This window comes from Anarrhichthys ocellatus, unplaced genomic scaffold, assembly GCF_004355925.1.
Source record: "Anarrhichthys ocellatus isolate YVR2014 unplaced genomic scaffold, GSC_Weel_1.0 scaffold55, whole genome shotgun sequence".
Lineage (NCBI taxonomy): Eukaryota > Metazoa > Chordata > Actinopteri > Perciformes > Anarhichadidae > Anarrhichthys > Anarrhichthys ocellatus.
Window position 1 is genome coordinate 82328 of NW_022280085.1, and position 22474 is coordinate 104801.

At 45.5% G+C, this 22474-nt stretch overlaps 2 protein-coding genes across 2 annotated transcripts in view; one reads left to right on the top strand and one right to left on the bottom strand.

Moving 5' to 3' along the window:
* Positions 1 to 1207: 1207 nt before the first annotated feature.
* On the top strand, positions 1208 to 6968 carry LOC116396434 (chromobox protein homolog 7). Its single transcript, XM_075447391.1, is given in 7 exon segments — positions 1208 to 1607; positions 3060 to 3103; positions 3945 to 4010; positions 4157 to 4223; positions 4648 to 4695; positions 4698 to 4962; positions 5057 to 6968. Coding segments are annotated over 7 exon segments (1113 nt in total). The 5' UTR covers positions 1208 to 1538; the 3' UTR covers positions 5611 to 6968.
* Positions 6969 to 10477: 3509 nt separating this feature from the next.
* Positions 10478 to 22474, bottom strand: part of ep300b (EP300 lysine acetyltransferase b) — a 34368-nt gene continuing 22371 nt past the window's right edge. The window contains exons 20-30 of the mRNA XM_031870884.1: positions 21293 to 21428; positions 19934 to 19990; positions 19461 to 19538; positions 18821 to 18888; positions 18305 to 18455; positions 16509 to 16769; positions 16113 to 16278; positions 15825 to 15992; positions 15556 to 15717; positions 14619 to 14900; positions 10478 to 13903 (exon numbers count right to left, since the gene is read on the bottom strand). Coding sequence (XP_031726744.1) covers positions 10511 to 13903; positions 14619 to 14900; positions 15556 to 15717; positions 15825 to 15992; positions 16113 to 16278; positions 16509 to 16769; positions 18305 to 18455; positions 18821 to 18888; positions 19461 to 19538; positions 19934 to 19990; positions 21293 to 21428 — 4922 coding nt within the window. The 3' untranslated portion in view covers positions 10478 to 10510. The remainder of the gene's footprint in view (positions 13904 to 14618; positions 14901 to 15555; positions 15718 to 15824; positions 15993 to 16112; positions 16279 to 16508; positions 16770 to 18304; positions 18456 to 18820; positions 18889 to 19460; positions 19539 to 19933; positions 19991 to 21292; positions 21429 to 22474) is intronic.

Sequence of the window (22474 nt, forward strand, 5' to 3'; positions counted from 1 at the left end):
CAGACAGTGGACCGTGTGTGTGTGTGTGTGTGTGTGTGTGTTTGTTTGTTTGTAGTTACAGCGAGTTTTACTGTAAACTGATCCACACCACCCTCAATGGAAGATAATAGGAAACTGGCTCCGGGCCCTTTTTCCAAAGCAGTCACTTCACCTTTATGAGCTGTCCCCACCTGGGGGGATGGACGAGTACACGTTCAGGTATGAAGTTAGATGAGTGTGTGTAACCAGCGGCTGTGACCAAACCGTCATGGATTTTAAGAATCGGTCCTCTTTAATAAATGTTGGCTGCAACATATCAGCGGTCATTGTCGTCACTGAGATCTTCATCTGTGTTGCACTCAGCCGTTCTCTCTCCAGAGATGCTGCTTAGCGTTCAGGATATAAAATTTAGATTTCCTGTGAGTGTTTAGCTGTTTAGTTCCTATATTTGGATCAAACACGGCTGGAGGGGTGATCATCTCCACCACAGTGAAGCAAAGCCTTCATTTCCATTACAGATTCTGATCTTTCCTGCCTTTACGCCTGTTACATAAAAATACATGAGCTCACTCTCTCTGTTTTAACTGAAGAAACTCATTTCACTGTGTTTGACTTCTGAAAGAGCAGAGAGCCTTTCTATCAAACACAGTATAGTCCTTGAAGCAGTTGGGCTGATTTGCTGTTCTGTTTGTTAATATCTTAAAGGAGTAGTTTGACATTTTGGGAAATAAGCGTATTTGCTTTCTGGTGGAGATTTAAGGCTTCAACCTGCAGCTGGTTAGCTTAGTTTAGCATAAACACTGGAAACAGGTAGAACAAAACCAGTCCAGTCTTCATGCTAAGCTAACCAGCTGCCAGCTCCAGCTTTATATTGACTACAGATGCGAGAACTGGGCTTCTCATCTGACTCTTACCCCAATAAGCTCATTTCCCAAAATATGTATTTAAAGAAATATGTAAAGGGTTGACAGTGAATGAAACAAAACATCAAGTCATGGAACTTTGGATATTTTTTTAAGTTTATCCCTGAAATAAAACCTGAGTGGAGTGATTTGAAGTGCTCTTGCCCCTGAACTGGATTAATAGCGATATTTTTAATGATGACGTGTTTTTTACTCCCTCCCCTAACTTTAACGTCACATAATAACCTTGACGCTTTAACCCGCCCACCTCCTCTTCCTCCTCCTCTATACCCCTTCTGCACTCTGTTCCAATTTGCCCACGGGGCCGCGCACGCACACTGGGGTCCCAGCACTACGCAATGGAAAGGCGGCGCGCTCGACTTAAAGGAACGCGTTGTTCTGAGCGGCGTTGATGTGTCGCAGATTTTTAAAAGTGAGGGAGGCAAGCCGCTGGAGTTTGGAGTGAGGGGAGGCGCAGAGACTCGGCCTTTTCAAAGCAAATGTTCACATCTGGAGCAAACAGCCGCACTGCAACTTCCAGGATTTTTTTGTTTTTTGTTTGTCTTCCTGCAGGATATTTTTATTTCAGCACTTCGACTGTAACAGCAGAGACACACTTAGGCATCTTGTTTGGAGCGTGTGGAGCAGCACGCGGAGATGGAGCTGTCATCAGTGGGAGACCAAGTGTTTGCTGTTGAGTCAATAACAAAGAAGAGAGTGAGGAAGGTAAGAGAGTGCTAGTAATACGTTCCACGCCTCGCAGATTCTGTGAACACTTTCAGAAACCAGCTCTTTAGACTGGCGTTTGGGTAAAACCCATGTCCTAGACCTGCTTTTAAACTATGTTTTAATTTTGTATTTTTCTGTGTGTATGTAAATTATTGGCCCTATGGTCACATTGTCTTTTTTATGCTTGTAATGTCTGCCCTGTTAAGCACTTTGTGACTTTTGTCTGTGAAAAGAGCTTTATAAATAAATTGTACTTACTTACTTACATAACTTACATAACTTATGTTCCTGTGTTTTATCCGAATGAAAGTTACGTCCAGCGTACCGTCCGTTGTCCTCATGCACAACAAAAACTAGGCTACGCACTTTAACTTTCGCAAAAAAAGCGATTTTAAGACTAATCTATGCTTTTTAATTAACTGCATAGTTCAACATGGGTTCGCATCCCGGGTCGCGTCCTGTACAGCTTCCTGTGCAGCAGCTGAGATGCTGCAGGAGTAAGCGTGTTTTTTAGAATTCAGCCTACGCAGCTGTAGTATTATGGAAAAGGGGGTGTGTATCCCGAAAAAGGGGGATAACACGCGGGCAGTGTGCGGGGAGCTGCGCAGTTGATTTAAGTTACGCCAGCGAGCGGCTGAGTTTCGGTGTGAAACTGCTGCGTAATGTCACTGAATGCTGCGTAGTGGTGACAGATTGATTTTATTTATTTTTTATACAGTGGAGGAAATGTGGACTCGTAACAAGTGAGCGGCACATTGTGGTAATTGGCGCAGCATATGCACATACAGCGTGGGCTGTTGTGTAATGTAAAATAGATGAAATAGTACGAAATGTAATAGCAGGTTCATATGCCGTTATAAAGTTTAGAATAGTATAATGACATGATGGAACTATATGTACTCGCAAATAAACGTGGGAGTGATACGGTTATTTTTTTTTCACTCGGGGATGACTGTGATCATTATTTCAGGACTCGCTGGTTTAAAGTTGCGCAACGCCACGTTGTTTACACATGTCCCCGTGGCCCCACCTATCGCAGCCACTGGTGTAACGGTCTACAATGTGCCCGTACATTCTGAAAAACCGGCTGGCGGAGGCATGTGTGATCACGTCACCGCGATGCGCGAGGAAAAGAGGCTGCTGTTTGGAGGCCGCCCAGCCGCGCTGTCATTGACGTCATCCCTCAGAAAAAATAAAACCCACCGTTTGAAAGAGAGAAGAATGTCCATGACCCTCCCTCCTCTTCCTCACACCACACTTTAAAGTGACAGTCATCCTTTTCCCCCATCGCGAGCTCGGCACACAGCAGCTTGCTCTGCGCATCACACTGAACCAGGTCTGAGATGCAGGTTGTGTGAATGAGTTCGGCTGTATCTCCTCTAATCGTCCTCTCTCTTTCTCTTTTCTCTCTCTCTATCTCTCTTTCTCTTTCTCTCTCTCTTTCTTCAGGGTAATGTGGAGTATCTACTGAAATGGCAGGGATGGTCCCCAAAGTGAGTAAGCCTTGAGTCATCGTCCTGTGACCTCATCCTTATAAACTCAATAGCCTTTTCAAAATATGCTCTTTGATACTTGAGCACCATGACCAGTGAAGATAGATAGGTGGATGGATGGATGGATGGATGGATGGATAGAGAGACAGATAGATAGATGGTTGGATAGATAGAGAGACATACAGATAGATATATACGTATATTTTTGGATAGGTAGATAGATGGTTGGATATAGATAGATAGATAGATAGATAGATAGATAGATAGATAGAGAGACATACAGATAGATATATACGTATATTTTTGGATAGGTAGATAGATGGTTGGATAGATGGATAGATGGATGGATAGATAGGTAGGTTGGTGGTTAGATAGATAGATAGATAGAGAGACAGATATATAGATAGATGGATAGGTAGGTAGCTGGTTAGATAGATATATAGAGAGACAGGTGGATAGCTGGATAGATAGATAGGTAGGTGGTTAGATAGATAGATAGATAGATGGACAGACATAGAGATAGATATATGGATAGACAGACAGACGGATGGATGGATGGATAGATAGATAGATATAGGGACAGACAGACAGACAGATAGATGGATAGACATATATATATCTATATATATATAGATATATATATAGATATAGATATATACGTATATTGTTGGATAGCTAGGTAGATAGATATATATAGAGACAGACAGATATATAAACCGATGGTTGGATAGATAGAGAGACAGATAGATAGATGGTTGGATAGATAGAGAGACAGATAGATAGATGGTTGGATAGATAGACAGCCAGACAGACTTATTTGAATGTGTGTGCGTGTTGGCAGGTACAGTACTTGGGAACCAGAGGACAATATTTTGGACCCGCGCCTGGTCCTGGCCTACGAAGAGAAGTGAGTAATCTCGGAGAGGTTTTTATGCTTGCAGAGCACTTTTATTTGTCTTTGTTTTCTTTTTGTTCTTCTGCTCACAATCTGTTTCTCTTTGTCACTTTGTCTCCGTCCTCTCCCGCCCCTCTGTTTCTACCTCTCTCTCAAAGTCTGGAGAAGATCAGAGCTCTGGCCTATCGCCGGAAAGGTCTCAGACCCAGGAGGCTCGTCCTGCGGGTAGCGACACTTACCTCTCTTCTTTGTCTCACAAGCCTTTGTTGTACCTTCACACCACTAATGCACACTGCTCAGTGAGAAGTTAGTTTATTTCAAGACCGTTTTCACCCGATGATTGTTGTTTGAAAATGTTGCCTCTTAGGAACATTTCAGACAGGTTGCCCTTTTGAGTTGAGCAATTTAGAATAAGTAGAGTCCAAATTGAAGCAGCAAAGGTTGAGTTATCCTGACTTTTAGTTGGTAGTATTGGGTCAAGCTAATTTCCCATAATGCAACTATAGCATACTTCATTGGACCCTACCTGCTTGGTGATATCCAGCTTATTTCCAACACCACATCTACAGTTTGTAATGCAGGCTTTCTGTTTTATTATCAAAACATCAATGATTCACGTGTTAACCTGTTACCTTTTGCTCTGCCCCAGAACATCTGTGCCATGGACCTCCGCAGTGCCAACAAGGTGTCGGAGAAGCCCCCCCCCCCCGACTGCGTCTCTCCCTCACCCGCTCCATGAGTACAGATGTGGACCAGGGCGAGCGGGGCAGCCTGTACCGCCGTCTAGCCAGGAGGAAGATCAAGCAGAGGGTGTCCAAACTAGGCCAGGAGGGCCCCGCAAACAAAACCCTGCTTCCACTGAGGAAGAAGGAGCCCATTGAGGAGGACTGGGGCGCCACCAGTGAAGAGGAGAAGCCGGAATCTGACAGCACTGCCGAGGAGATACGTGAAGACAGTTTGTATGGTTGGTTTGTCAAGTTAATCACTCAGAAGGTCACGAAGCTTGGTCACGAACTTTGGCCTTTAAAAGTTAACAAAGTGTTTATTTTGTTTTTAAGGTCAGTCAGTGTGCAGCTCCCCACCCTTGCTGGAGCGACAGGAACTAGAGGTGGAGGTGGAGGAGAAGGTGGATGCTGACCTGACAGCGGTAGGTGCACAAACATGGACAGAAGGACCAGGCGGGGGGACATCTGAAACGAGCGAGAGACAAACGTTTGAGTGCGACCAATCAGAAGACAGTGCCTTGGCGCCCGAGGCCGCACTGGAAGACGAGGCTTCCGTGTGCGACAGGTCAGACTGGGACAGAGGCGAGGAGGGTGTGGAGTCAGGGCCGGAGTGTCCCGGGTTAGAGAGCAACAACGCCACCTCGGTGATAGTGAGCGCTCTGGGGAGCTACAAGACGGCGGGAGACTGCACCACTACTGAAGAGATGGAGGAGGAGGAGGTGAGTGGCGACAATCAGAGTGTTACCACCACGACGCCGGGCAGTCCGAGTGATCCCGCTGAAGTAGAACACCCCAAGAAGGTGATTTCTACAGACGTGACTATCAACTGTCTGACGGTGACTTTTAAAGAAGCCCCGGTGGCTGAAGGCTTCTTTAAGGGCTATTGAAGGATGAAAGAGAGAGATCAAAATAACCATAATTAGACTTGCCACTCATTTTGTACATGTAAATAGTTGTGTATGTTAAGGTAGTTCCACATGTTTACAAAACGACACTCATTTCCTACTGAGTTCAATGAAGACATTGTTGCCTTTTGGAAAAAAAAAAAAAAAAAAAGTAAACGAGTGGTAATTTTATCATTGTGGCTCATTTGTTATGCCATCATAGGAAGCCCGAGGCCGCCCCCCAAAAAAAGTCCTCAAAATCATCCATTGCAATCCAGCAGACTAAATGGATCTCAGTGGCGGGTCACTGGGTTCACGGAGAGCAGGAGACAAATGCTGAGACAGCAAACGTAACACTCCACATTACTACTTCTACTTCCATGCAGCTATTTACTCCAGACGTCCTCAGTGCTTTCCAGCCAGAGATCGGTCACACACTCAAATCTGTTCTCGGGGCCTGTTTCAGTTGCTCCTCTTTCTTACCAATAATGTTTTGTAAAGATATTGCTCTTTTTTTCAGTATTTGCACAGAGAGTGCTGCATGCCCTGTCAGTCTATGCCACACATGCACAAAGCCCTGTCCTGTAGTTTGTTGAAGAGGTTTATTTCTGTCACAAAAGAAAGAAAACAAAGAGAGAGAATTAATGGCTTCCGCTTAGATGAGGTTCTGCATTTGAAGGGGGCTGGATGCACAAAAAGAAATACACAGTCGCGCTTGCCGTCTGTCTGTCCTTTTACTTTTCAAGTATGAAATGCTACCTGGTTCTATTTTTGTATTACCAATTGATAGTCCGCTCTTTTCACTAGCCTTTGTGCATTTCAAAAGAGCATATCAGTTTACACCGCCGCTGTTCTGCTGTGTACAAATGGAAGCAAATGTACGTTAGGTCAAACTGTAGTGATCTTTTATTTATTGCATGTCACATGTATAAGCTAAACTAACTTATGTCACTTATATGTGTCTTTCTCTGACAAAGATAAACTGTCAAACATGTCTTTTCTCTAAAAATTGATTTTTATTTTGACTGCATTTACAATAAATATGTACTAAAATAACTGTCTCCTGGAGCATATTTATCATGTGGATTACTGCGAGTACTTTTAATGTACATTAAATATCAGATAGTGGGTTGAGCAAACCTCACAGCACTTCAAAGACAGTTTTCCTTCTAAAAGGCTTTTCTTGTGTAGTTATTTTACTCTATCTTCACTCTACAAAGTGCATTGAAGAGCTGGAAACATGAAGGCAGTCCTGATATACAAATCCAGACCTTTCTGTTAAAACGATAATTTTCCTTTTTGTGCAACCCACTTGTACTTAAAAAAAAAATAAAAAATTGCTCCCGTAGCTGTGCCTACGGTGTATGAAGTATCTGAATTGTAAGTCGCTTTGGATAAAAGCGTCGGCTAAGTGACTGTAATGTAATGTACTTGTTTCAAAGAGACACTGATTTTGTTTTGTGGTCAACAGCGCCCCCCAAATCAAGAAGTTATCACTTGACAGTGTTGTAATAAAGACCACATAAACCAAGACCAGTGTGTCCCGAAACTGAGGCAAGACCGTGACTTTGAAGGGCTTTTCATGATTACTATATTATCACTTTTGATGCCATTTTTTTTTATTACATACTATGTCACACACCGGGCAGCAGTGCCATGACAAAAGAGGGAGATGCACACAACCTTGCCACTTAACTAATTATTTACCAATTCAAAGTCAGCATAAGAGGAGAACTTAAGCTAACAGTGCAGTGTGGAGTCTGTAACTTCAGCAGTGTCGGTTAGCACATGAATGGAAAGTGTGTTACACAAACCAAAACATCACCCAAAACTCAAATGTGTGTTTCAGGGAGGAGAGCGAACCGGCAACTGAGCTCCAAGAAGGTTTTTAAGAGAGAGCACTGGCACACAGGGCCCAGGTGTGGCCATTGATGCTGATGAGACAAGGTGTTGCCACTTTACTGATGACCCGTAGCCACGCCCACCTCCATACCTGCAGGGAATGCAGCCACGTGAACCACGTGACAAAGCAGACAGAGAGGGTCGTCACAGATATGCTATGACGTTTTAAGGATTTTGACATTCTATACTATGACAATTTTGAACACTACTTTTATAACTTTTTTGACGCACTATTCTATGACTTTTTACGCTCTGCTCTTTTTTAAATTTAATTTTTAATGATTGTTTTATGACTTTTTTAACACACTACACAACCTTATGACTTTTTTGACATACTTTGACAACTTTTGTATGATAAATTATTATTTTTGAAATTCCTTTTTATGACTTAACACTATGAATATATGATGACATTTTCATGACATACTATGTTTTATTTTTATGACATACTTGTCAAATTTTGTGGATTTACGACCCACGAGCAGAACCTGGACACAGTTTTCAAGCAACTTTATTGAAGTAAATGTGTGGTGAGAGTAGATCTGGGGGTTGCGGTGGAGCCGGCCAGGCAGAGTAGCTGATCTGTAGACTGGAACGCAGACTAGCAAACCATTGTCATACTATACTATAACTTTTTAATGCTTTAAATTAATACAATAATGCGTTCCACCACTGAATGTGTTATGCGACCACTATAACAGATCACAATCGTGCTGCCATGTGTCTTCACTAGAGGGCGTGTTGCTCTCAGGAAAGACAAATTACTGTAAGTGACGCCATCAAGCGCAGGCTAATAGTCTCTGAATCCCTGCTGAATCATAGGCTCAGTGTGTCGGAATTGCAGCAGTGGACGTGGGAGGGGGGGATAAACATAAAAAACATAATTTATAAGACATGAAGCTATTTGTGCTTCTTATTCAGCTACAACCATGCTTCTGTGAATTTGGAGTTGAGGTTGAGCTGGAAAAAAATGGAAACTCAATGAGCATCAAATCAAATAATCAGATTGTATTATAAATACAATGTATTTGCAGATGTTAGACTTTAAATGGAAACAGGTTAGCATTTATAAGTGCACACTGAACAATTTTAGTTAACATTTTATTAACTTGGTAGTCCTGCTGATGTTCAATGCTTCTTATTGACATTTAAATTCAGTTATTGTGGCAGCTGTGATTTTCAAATGTTGAAATATAGATACATGTATAAAATAGATCTCAAAGTAAAGCTAAGGCCTTTTTGTTTTAAAATAAGACAATATAAAATTTAGTTTGTCATGTTAACCACAGCTGGAAAGAAAGTAAAGCCATCTACAAAAGTCAAATTGCAGCAAATCGTCACATTTACTCTTTTGATTGGTAAACTATCCCTTCGTTTGTTAGTGTTTTAACCTTATTGTTCAGTATTTATGTCCCTTTAGGAGCTGTGCAGAATAGGTTACCATGGTGATCAAGCTAAATTAAAAGTGAGCCGGCGTCTTGATCCTGGAGAGGCAGCGCGTCAGCCACAGATCGCTGAATAACACCAACTCATGTTACAGTACATACGATTCGTTGTACTTCTCATATTCACCAAATACACAATCATATGTCTAACAAACACGCCACATGCAGGACACGTCACTGTTGGTAATTTTCATTTTATTATAAAAAACAGTATTTGAGTCCACAGTTTGTGTTTCCTTTGTACAGTAAAAAATATTAAATTAAACTCCCAAAGTTCTTAGCAGAAAGATAAAGAGGATGGAGTTTGAGGGGCGGGAGAGCAACTTCCCCCAGGGGAAGGTGAGGAGGAGGAGGGGATTAAAAGTCCAAGGGGAGCAGCAAAGGAGACGAGGCAGAAAGAGACGGAGACCGAACTGCTCTTATCTCCTACTTTTCTCCTCATTTCTGTGCAACACAGTTCATTTGGATCAAAATCCTCTGTTTACTCCAAACAGCGGAATCCTAAAAACACTAGAAGGAGCCCACCCCACCCATTTTTTTTTTCACATCCCAGCCCATGTACTCAAAATGTTTCAGGCACACAGGTATGCATCCCCCCTCCCCAAGCCTCCACTGCTCCATATGAAGTGTCTTTAAAGGAAGGAGTGCACACACATTCGAGGGAGAGGGCTTGCATGTTTGCGAGGGAAGAGTCCCTTCCAGCATGATCGACGTCCAACACAGAAGCTGGCCGGGACGTCTCAATAAGTCCGTTCAACATCTCAGTTCACAGCAGACCCTCAACCACTGCAATAAAATACTGACAATTAATTATTCCCACCTGGACAGACCCAACTAAAGACATCTAACGTGAAATGAAATATTCACTACCCCAGTCATAACAAAAATATATTTCTATACGAATTGTAGCAGTCTCAGGGTACATAACACCCCCCCCCCCCCAAAGAAAAAAAAAAAAAAAAAAAAAACCAAACAAAAAAAAAAAAAAAAAAAAAAAAAAAAAAAAAAGATATGCATCATGTTTGGATTTGCATTAATAACAATCCACATTACTCTGCCAAACAGAAATAGACAGACGGACTGAATGATGGGGAAACGAAAACGATAAAAAGTTCTTTGCATTAAATCATTTCCACTTTAATTCTTGACCACTTTTAAAATCTTAAAAACATTTCTTAAAAAAGGCAAGTACTCCTATTTACCCCCAAAAATATCACCTTTCTTGTATTCAGCAAGAGGTGGAGGTGAGGGTGGGGGGGAGGGGTGCTAGAGAAACCGTCTCCCTCTTTGTCCACAATTGGCAAAAAAAATATATTAACAGCAATAACTTACATTTCATTTATTCAAATTTATTTAACGACTGCTTGATTTATTGTTCATCTCCCATAGGAAGTTCAGTTCAATGCATCTTTATTGAAAACATTTTAAATAACATTTAATAATAGTATAAAAAAAAGAAAGGCTAAGTAATAACAATAACACTGTCCTGGGTGAGTGCAGTTTGTGCGAAGAATCACAGAGCGTTTCAGCTCAACTTGACACGTAAAGTAGAATTCCTACATGATGTCTAAAGTATTGTGATTCATATTCTGGCCCAGAGGGTCCTGACCGCTGCCCCCCGGCCCGTGTAGACCAGCCATGCCACTCAGCTGGGATAGCATGGCGCTCGGGTCCGACCCAAACTGCTCCATAGAGTTCTGTTGCTGCTGGGTCGTTGGCTGCTGCTGTTGCTGTTGTTGTTGAGGGACCACCATGCCCGGATGGTGCTGGTTCAGGTGGCCTGGGTGTGGGGAACCCGTCTGCATCTGGGGGGAGATGTGATGTGGGGAGGGCTGGGGCTGCATGCGCGGGGACGGGCTGGAGTGTGGCGGCTGGGACTGGGGTCTGGGTGAAGGCTGTGGGGATCGCACCTGGTTAGCTAGCGATGACGACATCGCCTGGCCCTGCAGGTGTGGGGACTGGGCCATCTGCTGCGGCTGCTGCGGACTCATGGGATTGCTGTGCTGGGCTGGTGACCCCCCAGGGCCCAGATGCTGATGTTGATGCTGATGTTGCTGCTGCTGCTGCTGCTGCTGCTGCTGCTGGAGAAGCCTCTGGTGGAGGGCCTGTTGGAGCAGAGCCTGTGAAGATGGGGGGCCACTTTGCGTGGGCTGAGGGCCCTGAGGTGGCTGCTGAGGGCCTCCTACACCCCCTCCACCTGGCCCTGCATCACCTCCTGGCAGGCCAGCCATGGCATTCTGCTGCTGCATCTGGAGGTGGTGCTGGTGCTGGAGCCTCTGCTGGAGTGCAGCTGCGGCCTGCTGCTGGGCCACCGACCCCGGGTAACCTTGCCCCTGCTGGCCTGGGGGACCACCAGGCTGCTGAGGGCCAAGAGGCGGCCCTCCCGGTGGTCCCTGTCCCACTGTAGGAGGCTGCATCCCAGGTTGTCCCATGTAGCCCTGCCCCTGTGGTGGCTGTGGCTGCTGGAACTGACCATGATTTACTCCCATTTGTTGTTGATGTTGCTGCTGTTGTTGCTGCTGCTGTTGCTGCTGCTGGAGATGCCGTCTCATGAGCAGCTCTCTAAACTGGGGACTGTTGATATTCCCCATCTGTGGCCCCTGGGCCTGCACACCTCTTCCTCCACCTTGTTGTTGCTGCTGCTGTTGCTGTTGCTGCTGCTGCTGCTGTTGCTGCTGCTGCTGCTGCTGCTGTTGCTGCTGCTGCTGGAGAGCTGCCACTTGTTGCTGTTGCAAACCGGTGAGCATCGGCCTCTGCTGCTGCTGTTGTTGTTGTAGCTGCTGCTGTTGTAACTGTTGTTGTTGTTGTTGTTGCTGTTGCTGCTGCTGCTGCTGTAGCTGCTGTTGCTGCTGAACTTGCTGTAGCTGGGCCATAGTTGCCATGTTAACATTCGTTCCTCCCTGAGCCCCCATGTGCATACCCGGCTGGCCGCCACCTGCAGCGTTCATGTTCACCTGTGGGCCCCCTCCGACCATGACATTACCAACAGGACCCCCTGTGGGACCAGGACCTCCAGGGATACCCCCTGGTCCACCTGGGCCCCCCTGAACTCCCTTGTATTTTGAGGCCCTCTGCTTGATAAAAGCAGCCATGAGCTGTGGGTTGGACCGCAAGATGTTGAGGACTTGCTGTTGCTGGAGTGGTGAGCTGGGCGAGCGGAGAGTTCTTAACAGCTCCTGAAGGGCGGCCTGGGGAATGTTCCCACCAGCAATAACAGCTCCTGGGACACCAGCAGCTCCAGCGACAGCTCCCCCTGGGATCCCTCCACCAGTACCTTGCTGCTGCTGTGCCATATTCATCAAGGCAGCGTGGCCCTGAGCTTGTTGGTGTTGCTGCTGCTGCTGTTGCATTTGCTGCTGCTGTTGTTGTTGTTGTTGTTGTTGTTGCGCTGCCACCATGGCTGGATGGCTCATTTGGTTCATCATAGCTTGCCTCTGCTGAGGTGGCATCCCCTGGCCTGCCCACTGCTGTTGTTGTTGTTGTTGTTGTTGTTGTTGTTGAGGGTTTTGATGCGGAGCACCTATCCGCTGCTGTTGAAGCTGTACCTGAGTGGGCAGCTGGCCCTGGGGCAGGTTACCCTGCTGAGGGGGTTGCTGTATGGGACCACCAGCGCCAACCATCATCCCTGGTGGAGCATTTTGTTGCGGATCCATGTGGGCCCGAGCAGCTGCCACTGCCGCTTGGGTCTGTGGTGGCATACCCTGGGTTCCAACCATCCCTACTGCCCCTGGGTGTCCCATGCCCATCTGTTGACCCTGACCCTGTTGATGGTGGGGGTGAATAGGCATCATGCCTGCAGCTGCTTGTCTCTGCAGAGCCATCTTCCTCTGAGCATCGGCTACCTGTTGGATCTTCATGGCAATTTCTACTGCTGCCGGTGGAGGGCCAGAAGGGGGATGCTGTTGCTGCTGTTGAAGGGAAGGCTGGCCCGGAGGTTGTTGGCCCCCAACACTTCCAGCCATGACGGCGCCACCGAGCTGCTGCTGGGGAGGCGTTGCGGAGCCAAGGACCGGTTTGCCCTGGGATTGATGTAATGGGGAGGAGCCCGGGGGTCTGCTGCCATATGGGGGCAAATTGTTGGGGTGCTGTTGGAGCTGTTGAGGCTTGGTCCCTGCTCCACCTTGCTGCTGGATCTGAGAAAGCATCTGCTGCTGATGTTGCGGAGAGCTCATTATCCCCCCAGCCCCGCCTCCTCCACCCGCCATCTGCTGGAACTGGTGGTGAAGAGGGTGTTGAGGGTGTTGAGGATGTTGAGGATGTTGAGGAGGCATGCCACTTTGTGGGGGCATTCCACCGAGCTGCTGTTGCTGCTGCTGAACTCCAGGTCCAGGGCCCATTCCTTGCTGTGTGCCCGGAGGCATGGTCTGAGTCGGGGTCTGGGGTGTTGGGGGTTGTGTTCCACCGGAAGTTGGGGTACTGGGTGCCGTGGAAACATTGTTCCCTGGCGATGGAAGTCCGACCACAGGTCCTCCCGGAGGCCCTACAGCTTGCTGCCCCACCCTCTGCATGCTGGCCATCCTCCTCCTCAACATCTGGGCCTGCTGGAGCCGGTGCTGCAGCTGCTGCTGCCGGAGCTTTTGCTTGATGTTCAGGCAGAACGGGACAGGACATTTGTTCTCCTGACAGTGTTTGGCATGGTAGCAGCACAGAGCAATGAGCTGCTTGCAGATGGGACAGCCGCCGTTCGTCTTGCGCTTGCAGCCCTTCGTGTGCTGAACAACGCGCTTCATCTTCTGGCAGGACGGCAGAGAGCAGTTGGCGTTGCGACACTGGCATGCGTGGACCAGCGACTGGATGCAGCGCTGGATGCTGAGGCGGCGAGAATCTCCGGGGCTCTGGGTGGCTGCCGCCGCCTGGTTGTTGCTGTCGTCGTCCAGTCCAAGCCCCAGCTTATCCATCTTGTGCTCGTGACCCTTTATGTTGTAGCAAGTGATGCACAAGTCATAGTCCTAGAGAAGGGAGAAAAAAAAAAAAGGAGGGATGGGGAATTAAACCGGAATCCAAGTACGGGATTAAATTAATACATGTTAAAACATTCCTGTGGAACTAAAATGCTATTGTTTGGGCCTGTAGGTGTCACAACATAGAAAACGGTTGCCAACCATCGCAGAGATCAAGACTCACTCTGCACTCCAATGAACACAACTGGCAATGGTTGGAGGACAGTGAGGTTTCATGTCTTTCTTGCTGCGCTAGCAGCTCGAGTCAAGGCACTGGTGTAAAACCTGGGGCAGCTACCGACTCCATGTGTACCGAAGGTTGCACATGGCTTTTTACACCCTGCACTGGCCAAAGGCCACAGTGGAGTTAGCGGCAACAATGACCACAGTACAATGGAATAAGCTGTTTCAAATTGGATTGGGGAATAAAACCCACACCTGTTAAGCCCCCAGGCTTCTGTTGTCTGCTGATTAATTAAGGTGAGAGGTTTTAGTTTAAAGCAGACACTGAGGTAGAAGAGATAACCAGAGGATCTCTGTCAAGAATTCTGCAAACAAATGCTAAAAATACCCCTTTTCCATCTTCCATCAAAAGCAGAAATATGAACGTAGATGAGATCACTGTTTTATGCTACTGTCGTGTCCGATGACAACATGCTGCAGTTTGATCTCCATTTAAATTAAAAAGGAGAAAAACAAGATTTAATTGAGTCTCGACTCTCACCTCGCACACAGTGCAGTGGTAGCGCGTCTCCACGTGGTGTTTACACTCATTGCAGGTGTAGACGAAGCGGTCCTGGCTCTGGTTGTGCAGCTCCACCAGCATACACATGGAGCTCCACCTGGACCTCCTGAGAGAGCTGAACTCCAGGTGCTTGTCCCTGGCAAGAGTGAGGAAGGCATCGCGGCCGTCCATCAGGTCACAGGCCATGAGCGGGTCAGGGTCAGTGATGGGGGGCAGCGAGTTGGCGGTGGGGCCAGCGATGAGTCGGATGACAAAGAAGACCTGGCGAACAGAGTGAAGAGGAACAATTCAGATCCAGTATTTATTTTTTCTCTTGTAGTCAACTCAGGAGTCAATAACAGGCAACGTTAAACAAGGTTAGTGACATGCGAGACGATTTCCTAAAGTTCTATGAATTTGAATATTTGAATGAATGTTCACACCCCTGGTGTTTGTAGGTAAAAAGGCGCTCTGTGGAGTTTCTTGTCTCACTAAAACACAGTGTGTGTGTACGCGTGTATCCTCGACATCTAACAAAACCTGTCAAATGCATTTCCTTTCTCTTTACATCCATGTTGACTTCTACTAGAATTCTACTAACAGTGGAATAGTGTGAACGGCTGCCTGCTGATGCTGAGAACGGCTGTGATAGTTCATGCTAATTTGAAAATATAGATGAATCAATTATTTGTAAAGCAGGTTTTAGTTGCCGTAGTATGAGCTGTACCTGCTTCTCCAGTACAACAGCTAATGAGCAGCAACAGAGCTGCAGCAGCGACGGCTGCTAAGTAGCAGAATTTTAATTATCTGCGTTCATGGGAGTGGAAGTCAATGTGATAACTCGGATGATAAGTCAGCGTAATGTTCCTATGATTATGCCATATAATCCGATAAAAGCGTAAGCAGCTATTCCTAAAACCAAATCAGACTTGCGTACCTCCTTATGTTTCTCCATGGTGGCGTAGAGTTTCTGGGAAAGGTCATTGGAAACATTGGGCATCCCTGGTTTCTTCTTATTGGCTCGGCTCATGCTGCTCTTGTTCTTACTCGTCTTTTTATTGTTCTTCTTTTTGGCATTCTTGCTGTCTCCTTTTGTGACCTGGAAAAAGATTTTAGTGTCAGTTTCAACACAAAGCACACCAATATTCTGTGACCAAAAAAAGAACCTTGAAGTGATTATTAAATGCGGCCTCTTACTCTACTCACATCTGTGCACTCGTTGGAGGTACTGTTCTCCTCCCTCTTCCTCTCCTCCTCCTCCTGCTCCAGCTCCTTGATGCTCTCCTCCAGCACGTTGGGCCAGAAGTCGCCCTCAAAGTACGGCAGCTCCTTGGCACTGGTCAGCCGGTCCTCTGTGGCCTGCTTGAAGACGTCCTGAGGGACAAAGAGACAAGTGTTCAGGTGCTTGTAGAGCCTTTAATGTCCTTATTAGTTAGTGATAAATGCATTAACTCATATTGTTGGTACAATGACTGGCGTGAAATCATGGCTCACCTTGTAATCGTGGACGATGCGCTCAGAAACAGCCTTGTCCAGCATCTTCCTGTACCATTCCTGCAGCCGTTTCGGCTTGGGGATCTTCTGGTCCGCTGGGTGACAGTGGAAGATGTAATCATCCCCTTCACTGGGAGGACAGGCCCAGATATGACCCGTTGTATACCTGACACAGGGAGACATGTCGTATTCATTAGAACAGAAGTGAATTGTCTGTAGCAGCTCCTGGAACACACAGCCTAATGAACACATTTCTCTCTGCATAATGAGCTCATATTTAAAAGCCTGTGTAGCTTTCCGGCTAAAGTTTTCCGATAGAGAAATCTCATAACTGATTTCAGCTGCTCAGTTGGGGCCTTTGCATTATGTTTGAGACAGTCGCAGCCTCTCTCTTACCCCTGCCTCCTGACATACTCCAGGTAGCCTATCAGGATCTCGTGGTAGACGCCAGTTCTGATGAGTCGAGGTTGGAAGAAGTGCACGCTGTCCAGGTAAGAGATGTACACTCGTCTCTGATTGGGCGGCGGGCAGTCCGAGCCGTACTCTTGAACGTGCATGCCGAAAAAACACACATCCGCTCCGTCGACGTCCTCAAACGCAAACAGGGCTTTCATCCTGTAGGGGAAGGACGCGGACATCTCTCCACTGTCAACAAACCTGGAGGGGGGAGAAAAGAAACCAGCCGGGGTGAGGAAAACGGCTATGAAATCTTTCTTGCTGCGTCTTTACCATAATGTTGAATGGATGGGTATATTTGATCCCAATGGAGAACAGATGAGATGCAAGATTGTAACCAGTGACTGGAATGTTTAACTAATTCAAACTTGTACAAGAGTCAAACACAACACAAGGACATTTTAGTTTGTTGCCTCTGAAATAAAACTTGTCCCGTTGCTAATGTGCATTTATGCCCCACCGGTGTTCACAACATTTCAGTAAACAAACCCTGTGTTCAGTGACTTGTTACAGACTTGCCCGTTACCTGCTCTACTGTGCACCATGGCCAGCCAGCTGTTGCCTAGCAACAAGAACCATATGCACTCGTTTTTTGCATTGAAGAGGAGGACCTCCGCTTGGGAACTGGTCCTGCAGAGATGCCGCCCCCCACACCCCTCCCACGTCTGATCACAGCCATCGATGGTCCAAATCCAGCTGGTCAGTACGAACCGTTAACTAGCTTCAGCTAGACGTGATCGCTAACGGGTCGAACGTGTGTTCAACGGGTGATCATCAAACTAACATCAGTCTGATGTCTGACCCGCTGTGGGACTCACCAGCACCTGATTGTGACTGATCGGGCCTTTTGTCCCTCCAACACTGCGATGCACCGCTCTGAATAATTACTGCAAAGTCATCTCATTTCGATAACCATCTCGATATCAAGGTAGTAACCAGAGGACGGTTTGACCAACGAAATCGTTGCTGTGTGATGTGCTGCTTGTTTAACCTGAAGCTTATCAAGTCTTACATCAGTGTTCCCCCAATAATTGTAACGCCAGAGATCCACTCGTGTTTCTCCTGTACTCATTCTGCAGCCGTGCACCGCCGTGAACTGCAACTTGAGTCAATGAACGAGGCAAGTGTCTGCAGGACAGCGGAGCGTCAGTAGCCTAGGTAGTGAACAACATGCTAACGTGCTGACGGATTCAGTGTTTTTAAATCAGAGCTCAACCAGAGCGCATTCGGTTAAAACAGATCTGCGATGCCCTCATTGTTCTCTGTGAAGTTTACTGGAAGTGATGTAATGGAGCCCCGGCACGTTTTATGCGCGTGAGCACCGTGAAAGACTACATTCAAAAAAATGTACCTTTTAAATAACTTGTCAGCAACCGGTCATATGGTAACCTGGGAGGCAATCTGGCCTTTTGTGCTCCGATTAATTTGGCATGCAGTTAAAACACCAGTCATCATTTTTGGGTTTATGAAAACTCAATTCCTGGCATTTGCTCCTGGTGTTCTTCACCAGTGTTTTGGAAGAAGGAAATAATGAGAGCAACAGGCATATCTCCTTTGAAAATAATGCATTTTCCTTTAAAGTAAGTGCTGTGTGGTGGACCTAAATTATGCCGATATGAAGAGCGGTTCATGGGAAATTCCAAATGTGACTGAATCCGCTATTAGGAAAAGTAACACATCAAAGTTTATCTGCATAAAAACCCGAAACCTGCAGCAGCAGACACATTGAATTGTACCTGGACTTCATGCCTGGCTTGACCTCGACCACCTTGTCGGACACATGGACCACACGGATGGTGACGTCGCCAGATTCAGGGAGGTTCTGCCTCTTGATGTAGTCGTTCACTCGTGTCTCCAAATAGCACCCCAACTTGGTGTGAGGAAGTCCTGCAAAAAACAGTAACGGGTATGAGCAAAGAGAGGCGGAATACAGAGGACAGACAGAGAGACGTGAGACACATGGACTGTGTGTGTTCATGCTCGCTAAACTTGGCAATGTTATCACCCTCACCACACATTGGTCTCAGTCAAAAGCACAAATCCTGATCGCTGATTTTGATCCCCAAAAATCATTAGTTTATTAAGGAGCGGAATGATTAGCAACATAATTCATGTTTTTAAATGTTGGTAATAAAGCAAATTTAAAAAAAAAAGGATCAAAACATAGGACAACAACACAATGGTGAAGTCTGAACGAGGGAAAAGAGGCGCGGCCGTGAAACGAGCCGGTAGATCAGCGTTACTCCACTTACTTTTGGCTGCGTATTTGTTCTCTTTCCGCGTCTTGTTGGCCTTTTTGAGGCAGTTGTCACACACAAAGCTGTGGTTCGTGAGAAAGCAGAGAGCAAATGGTTAAATTAGCAGGTTGCCAGCAGTCCCGTCACAGTCGGCACCAATGACAGTGATTAAGTGGCTTTAATCAAGAGATTACTCAGTCGTTCATGCCGGTCTTCCTTTCCTTAAACAGCATTAATGATTCTGAAATTGCTTTTAATTACATACAGACCACATGACGGGAGATCAAACTTTGAGAAATGAGACTCTCACTGCACACACGAGCTGCATTACTTTGTTTTGCATGTGTACATGCCGACATTTTCTTTTCAGTCCAGATGTAACGATCAAGACTCAAACAATATTCTCAGTTTTAAGGTGGTGAAATGTTTGAAACATGTGTGATCTTTAACAATTTGCTTCAAACAGCACATCTGCAGCTACATGAAAACATGTATTCATATGCGCGTTAGGAGTTAGCGGCTGAACCTTTCCAGCAGCGTTAGTTATGTTTTGGATCATTCGAAAGCTTTTCAAGGAAAACAAAAGGCTTTATTTATTTTCCAGACCCAGGCACGTAACAGAATGTACAGAGTGTGCGTAAGATAGCCGGCTCACCCCAACGGCCATATGGTGTCGTTATGCAGGACGCAGATCTGGTGCATTTTACGACTGCAGTCAATACATTCCACGAGCCTAATCAGGGAGGAGGGGGAAGAGAGAGAGCGAGAGCGAGAACAGGAGACAAAAGACAGACACAATATCCAAAGTTTAAACCAGCAACAAGTCACATATTATGAAAACACCCTGTTTGTTCCTCTGCAGGAGCCACAAAGCTGATGAATAAGTCAGTAAAGTTCAGAAGTAAAGTTAAGACAAAGTTATTTTGGTAAATAAATTCTTGTGACTATAACTCATAATCACATTATCTTCCATTATTTATATGTCAGCACCTTATTCAAATTGCTCAAACTACATTTTTTATCTAAAAATCAAGATATAATCTTCAACTGAGTAAATGAAATCTTCAAAGAGAAATGGTGCAAATGAATTCTAAATGAGAGTTACTGAGTTAAAAAGGGGGAACGTACAGTTCAGGGTCGAGCGTGTCGTTCTTCTTCCGTTGAAACTGTTCTTTGTTGATGGACCTGAGGGAAACATCAGAAAACAAACCGCTGTCACAGTCACAACAAGCTCGCTCTCTCTTTACACTGCAGGCTGTGTGCACAATACAATATCCTCCACTCACTCAATACATGTAGACATTGATAATGTGCCCACGGGCTAAATAGTTCATTGCCTCATATTATAATACTCGTTATTAATGCCATCCCTAAAATAAGGGATGTAAACTCTTGTGTTTTAAATACAACATGGTTACTAGGAGATGGTGATGAGAAATACTGAAAGACCTGAACTATGTGACTAAGATGAAAAGATGATTTATGCATCGACTTTATGTATTGTTCTAGATGAATCTTAAATGCATTTCAACCAAATGACAAACCTAACCGTGAGCTAAAACTATTCACTGAGCTGTTGTCATCACAAACTGAAACGTGATCAGATTGATCGATTACGATAACAACAGTTGGTTGCATCTCAAGTTCTGTAGTTAATCAATTTGGTCTAAAAAAAAAAAAAAATGTTACAAAAAAGTGAAAATGCCCACCACAATCTACAGAACACTACGTGATGTCATCAAATGTCTTATTTTGTCATGACATTTCATTTACAATGATTTTAAAAAAAAGCAGAAAATCTAGGATAAGCTGGAACGAGGGAAGAAATATTACTTAACCCATCATCAAATAGTTGCCAATGAATCGGACTAAAAGGGTTAATCTTCGCAGCGCAACATAACTTGATTTCAAATACTAGCAAAGATCCCAAAGTTTCCAAATTTTGGGGAAATGATGCCCTAGATGTCGACTGTTTAACATTTCCATTTTAGGGAGCGGTGCAGCCACAAAAAAAAATTCTTGGATTTGAAAAGTTCACTAAACACTGTATAGCTTCACTGACCAACCTGAATAAGCTGGTACCAAATATATGTATGACACTGGGAACAAAATGGTTTTTCTAACCCCATAGTTACTTAAAAGGTAAAATATGCCAGCTTTTGTGTGGATATCAAATCAGTGTTGATGGTCACTGTTAATTGCTGTCCTTGTACTGATGCGACAAACAAATTTCCCCTCTGGGGATCAATAAAGGCATCTCTTATCTTAACCTTAAATTCATGCTTGTGTGGTCTTTTCTAACAAGAGCTTCTTTGGGGGTTCGACAGCTGGTACATTCAATCTTTGATGCATAACATCTCAACAAGTATTACTCAACAACGTGTGTGTGTGCGTGTGTGTGTGTGTGTGTGTGTGTGTGTGTGTGTGTGTGAGAGAGAGAGAGAGAGAGAGAGAGAGAGAGGAAAGCATGTGTGTGATGGTACTCACGTCTGAGGCTGGGAGGGGTCGTCCCCCAAGGAAACGCTCTCGTTCTGGATTTCGTTGAAACACTTTTCACAGAAGTGGTACCTGTCAGCAAGAAGCCCATATTTTGGTGAACTACACCGTTCGTCATCAGCACAGCCAATCACAGAGAGGGCGCGAAGAAGCAGCCGCCAATCAGGGCAGGAGAGGCCAGGGGGCGAACACACAGGAGGAGGCAGAGGGCAAGGAAGATCGTCGCCAGGAGGAAGCAGCCAATCGTGATGCAGGGTTTGTGTGTGGGCGGGTGTTTTGATTTTGCGCGTAAATTTTGGAGTGGATGATTGGTCACACCAAAACAGGCCAATGCAGACATCACAAGCGTTAAAATAGGAGGGAGAGAAGGGGAGAAGGGAGGGGGGGGCGGAGATGGGGAGGGAGGGTCAAAATGAATATTTGAAAAAGCGTGAAATAAATCGTTACAGGTCAGACGGAGACAATGGAGGGGACAGAGAGGGGGGGGGGGGGGGGGGGGAGGGAGGGTGGGAAAAACGACCAACAGAGGACAGAGAGGCAAGGCAAAGCAAAGATTAGCATCAGACGTCCAGTGGTAAACAACAACATTACAGCAACATGAGAGACCACTAGGAGCTGTGGAGGAGGGGGGGTGGTGGGGGGGATACGAGTCTCCGAACATGAAAAGGTGGATGAGGAAAATAAATAAATGGTAAAGCAACAGAGACCCATCATCATCCTAGTTCATTTATAAAGTGGGAACCTGTCTTCTGGTGAGGACAATGGAACCCTTCTATTCATTTATGCAAGTCTGTCAGAATTGCAAGCAGTCATGTGTTGTGCATGTAAATTTACTCAGTGGGAAACAATGAAGAACAACTGCTGAAGAAGACAGGAGCCCACTTTATGAATGACAACAAAATGAAAATCAAAACGGTGAACTATGAAGATGGTGCCAGGGTAACCATTTGTAGCCAAATTAAAACTCATCTGCGATTGCACTGATTGCACGTAGGAAATATAATCAATGCGCAAAATACAACAAAACACATAACAAGCTGATCTCACAGGCTGCTTTTTCACAGAAAAACGTCTAAATGTCCATAATACTTTCTGAAGTGTGTGTGTGTATATGTGTAATTGTGTGTGTATACGTGTAATTGTGTGTGTGTATACGTGCAAGTGTGTGTGTGT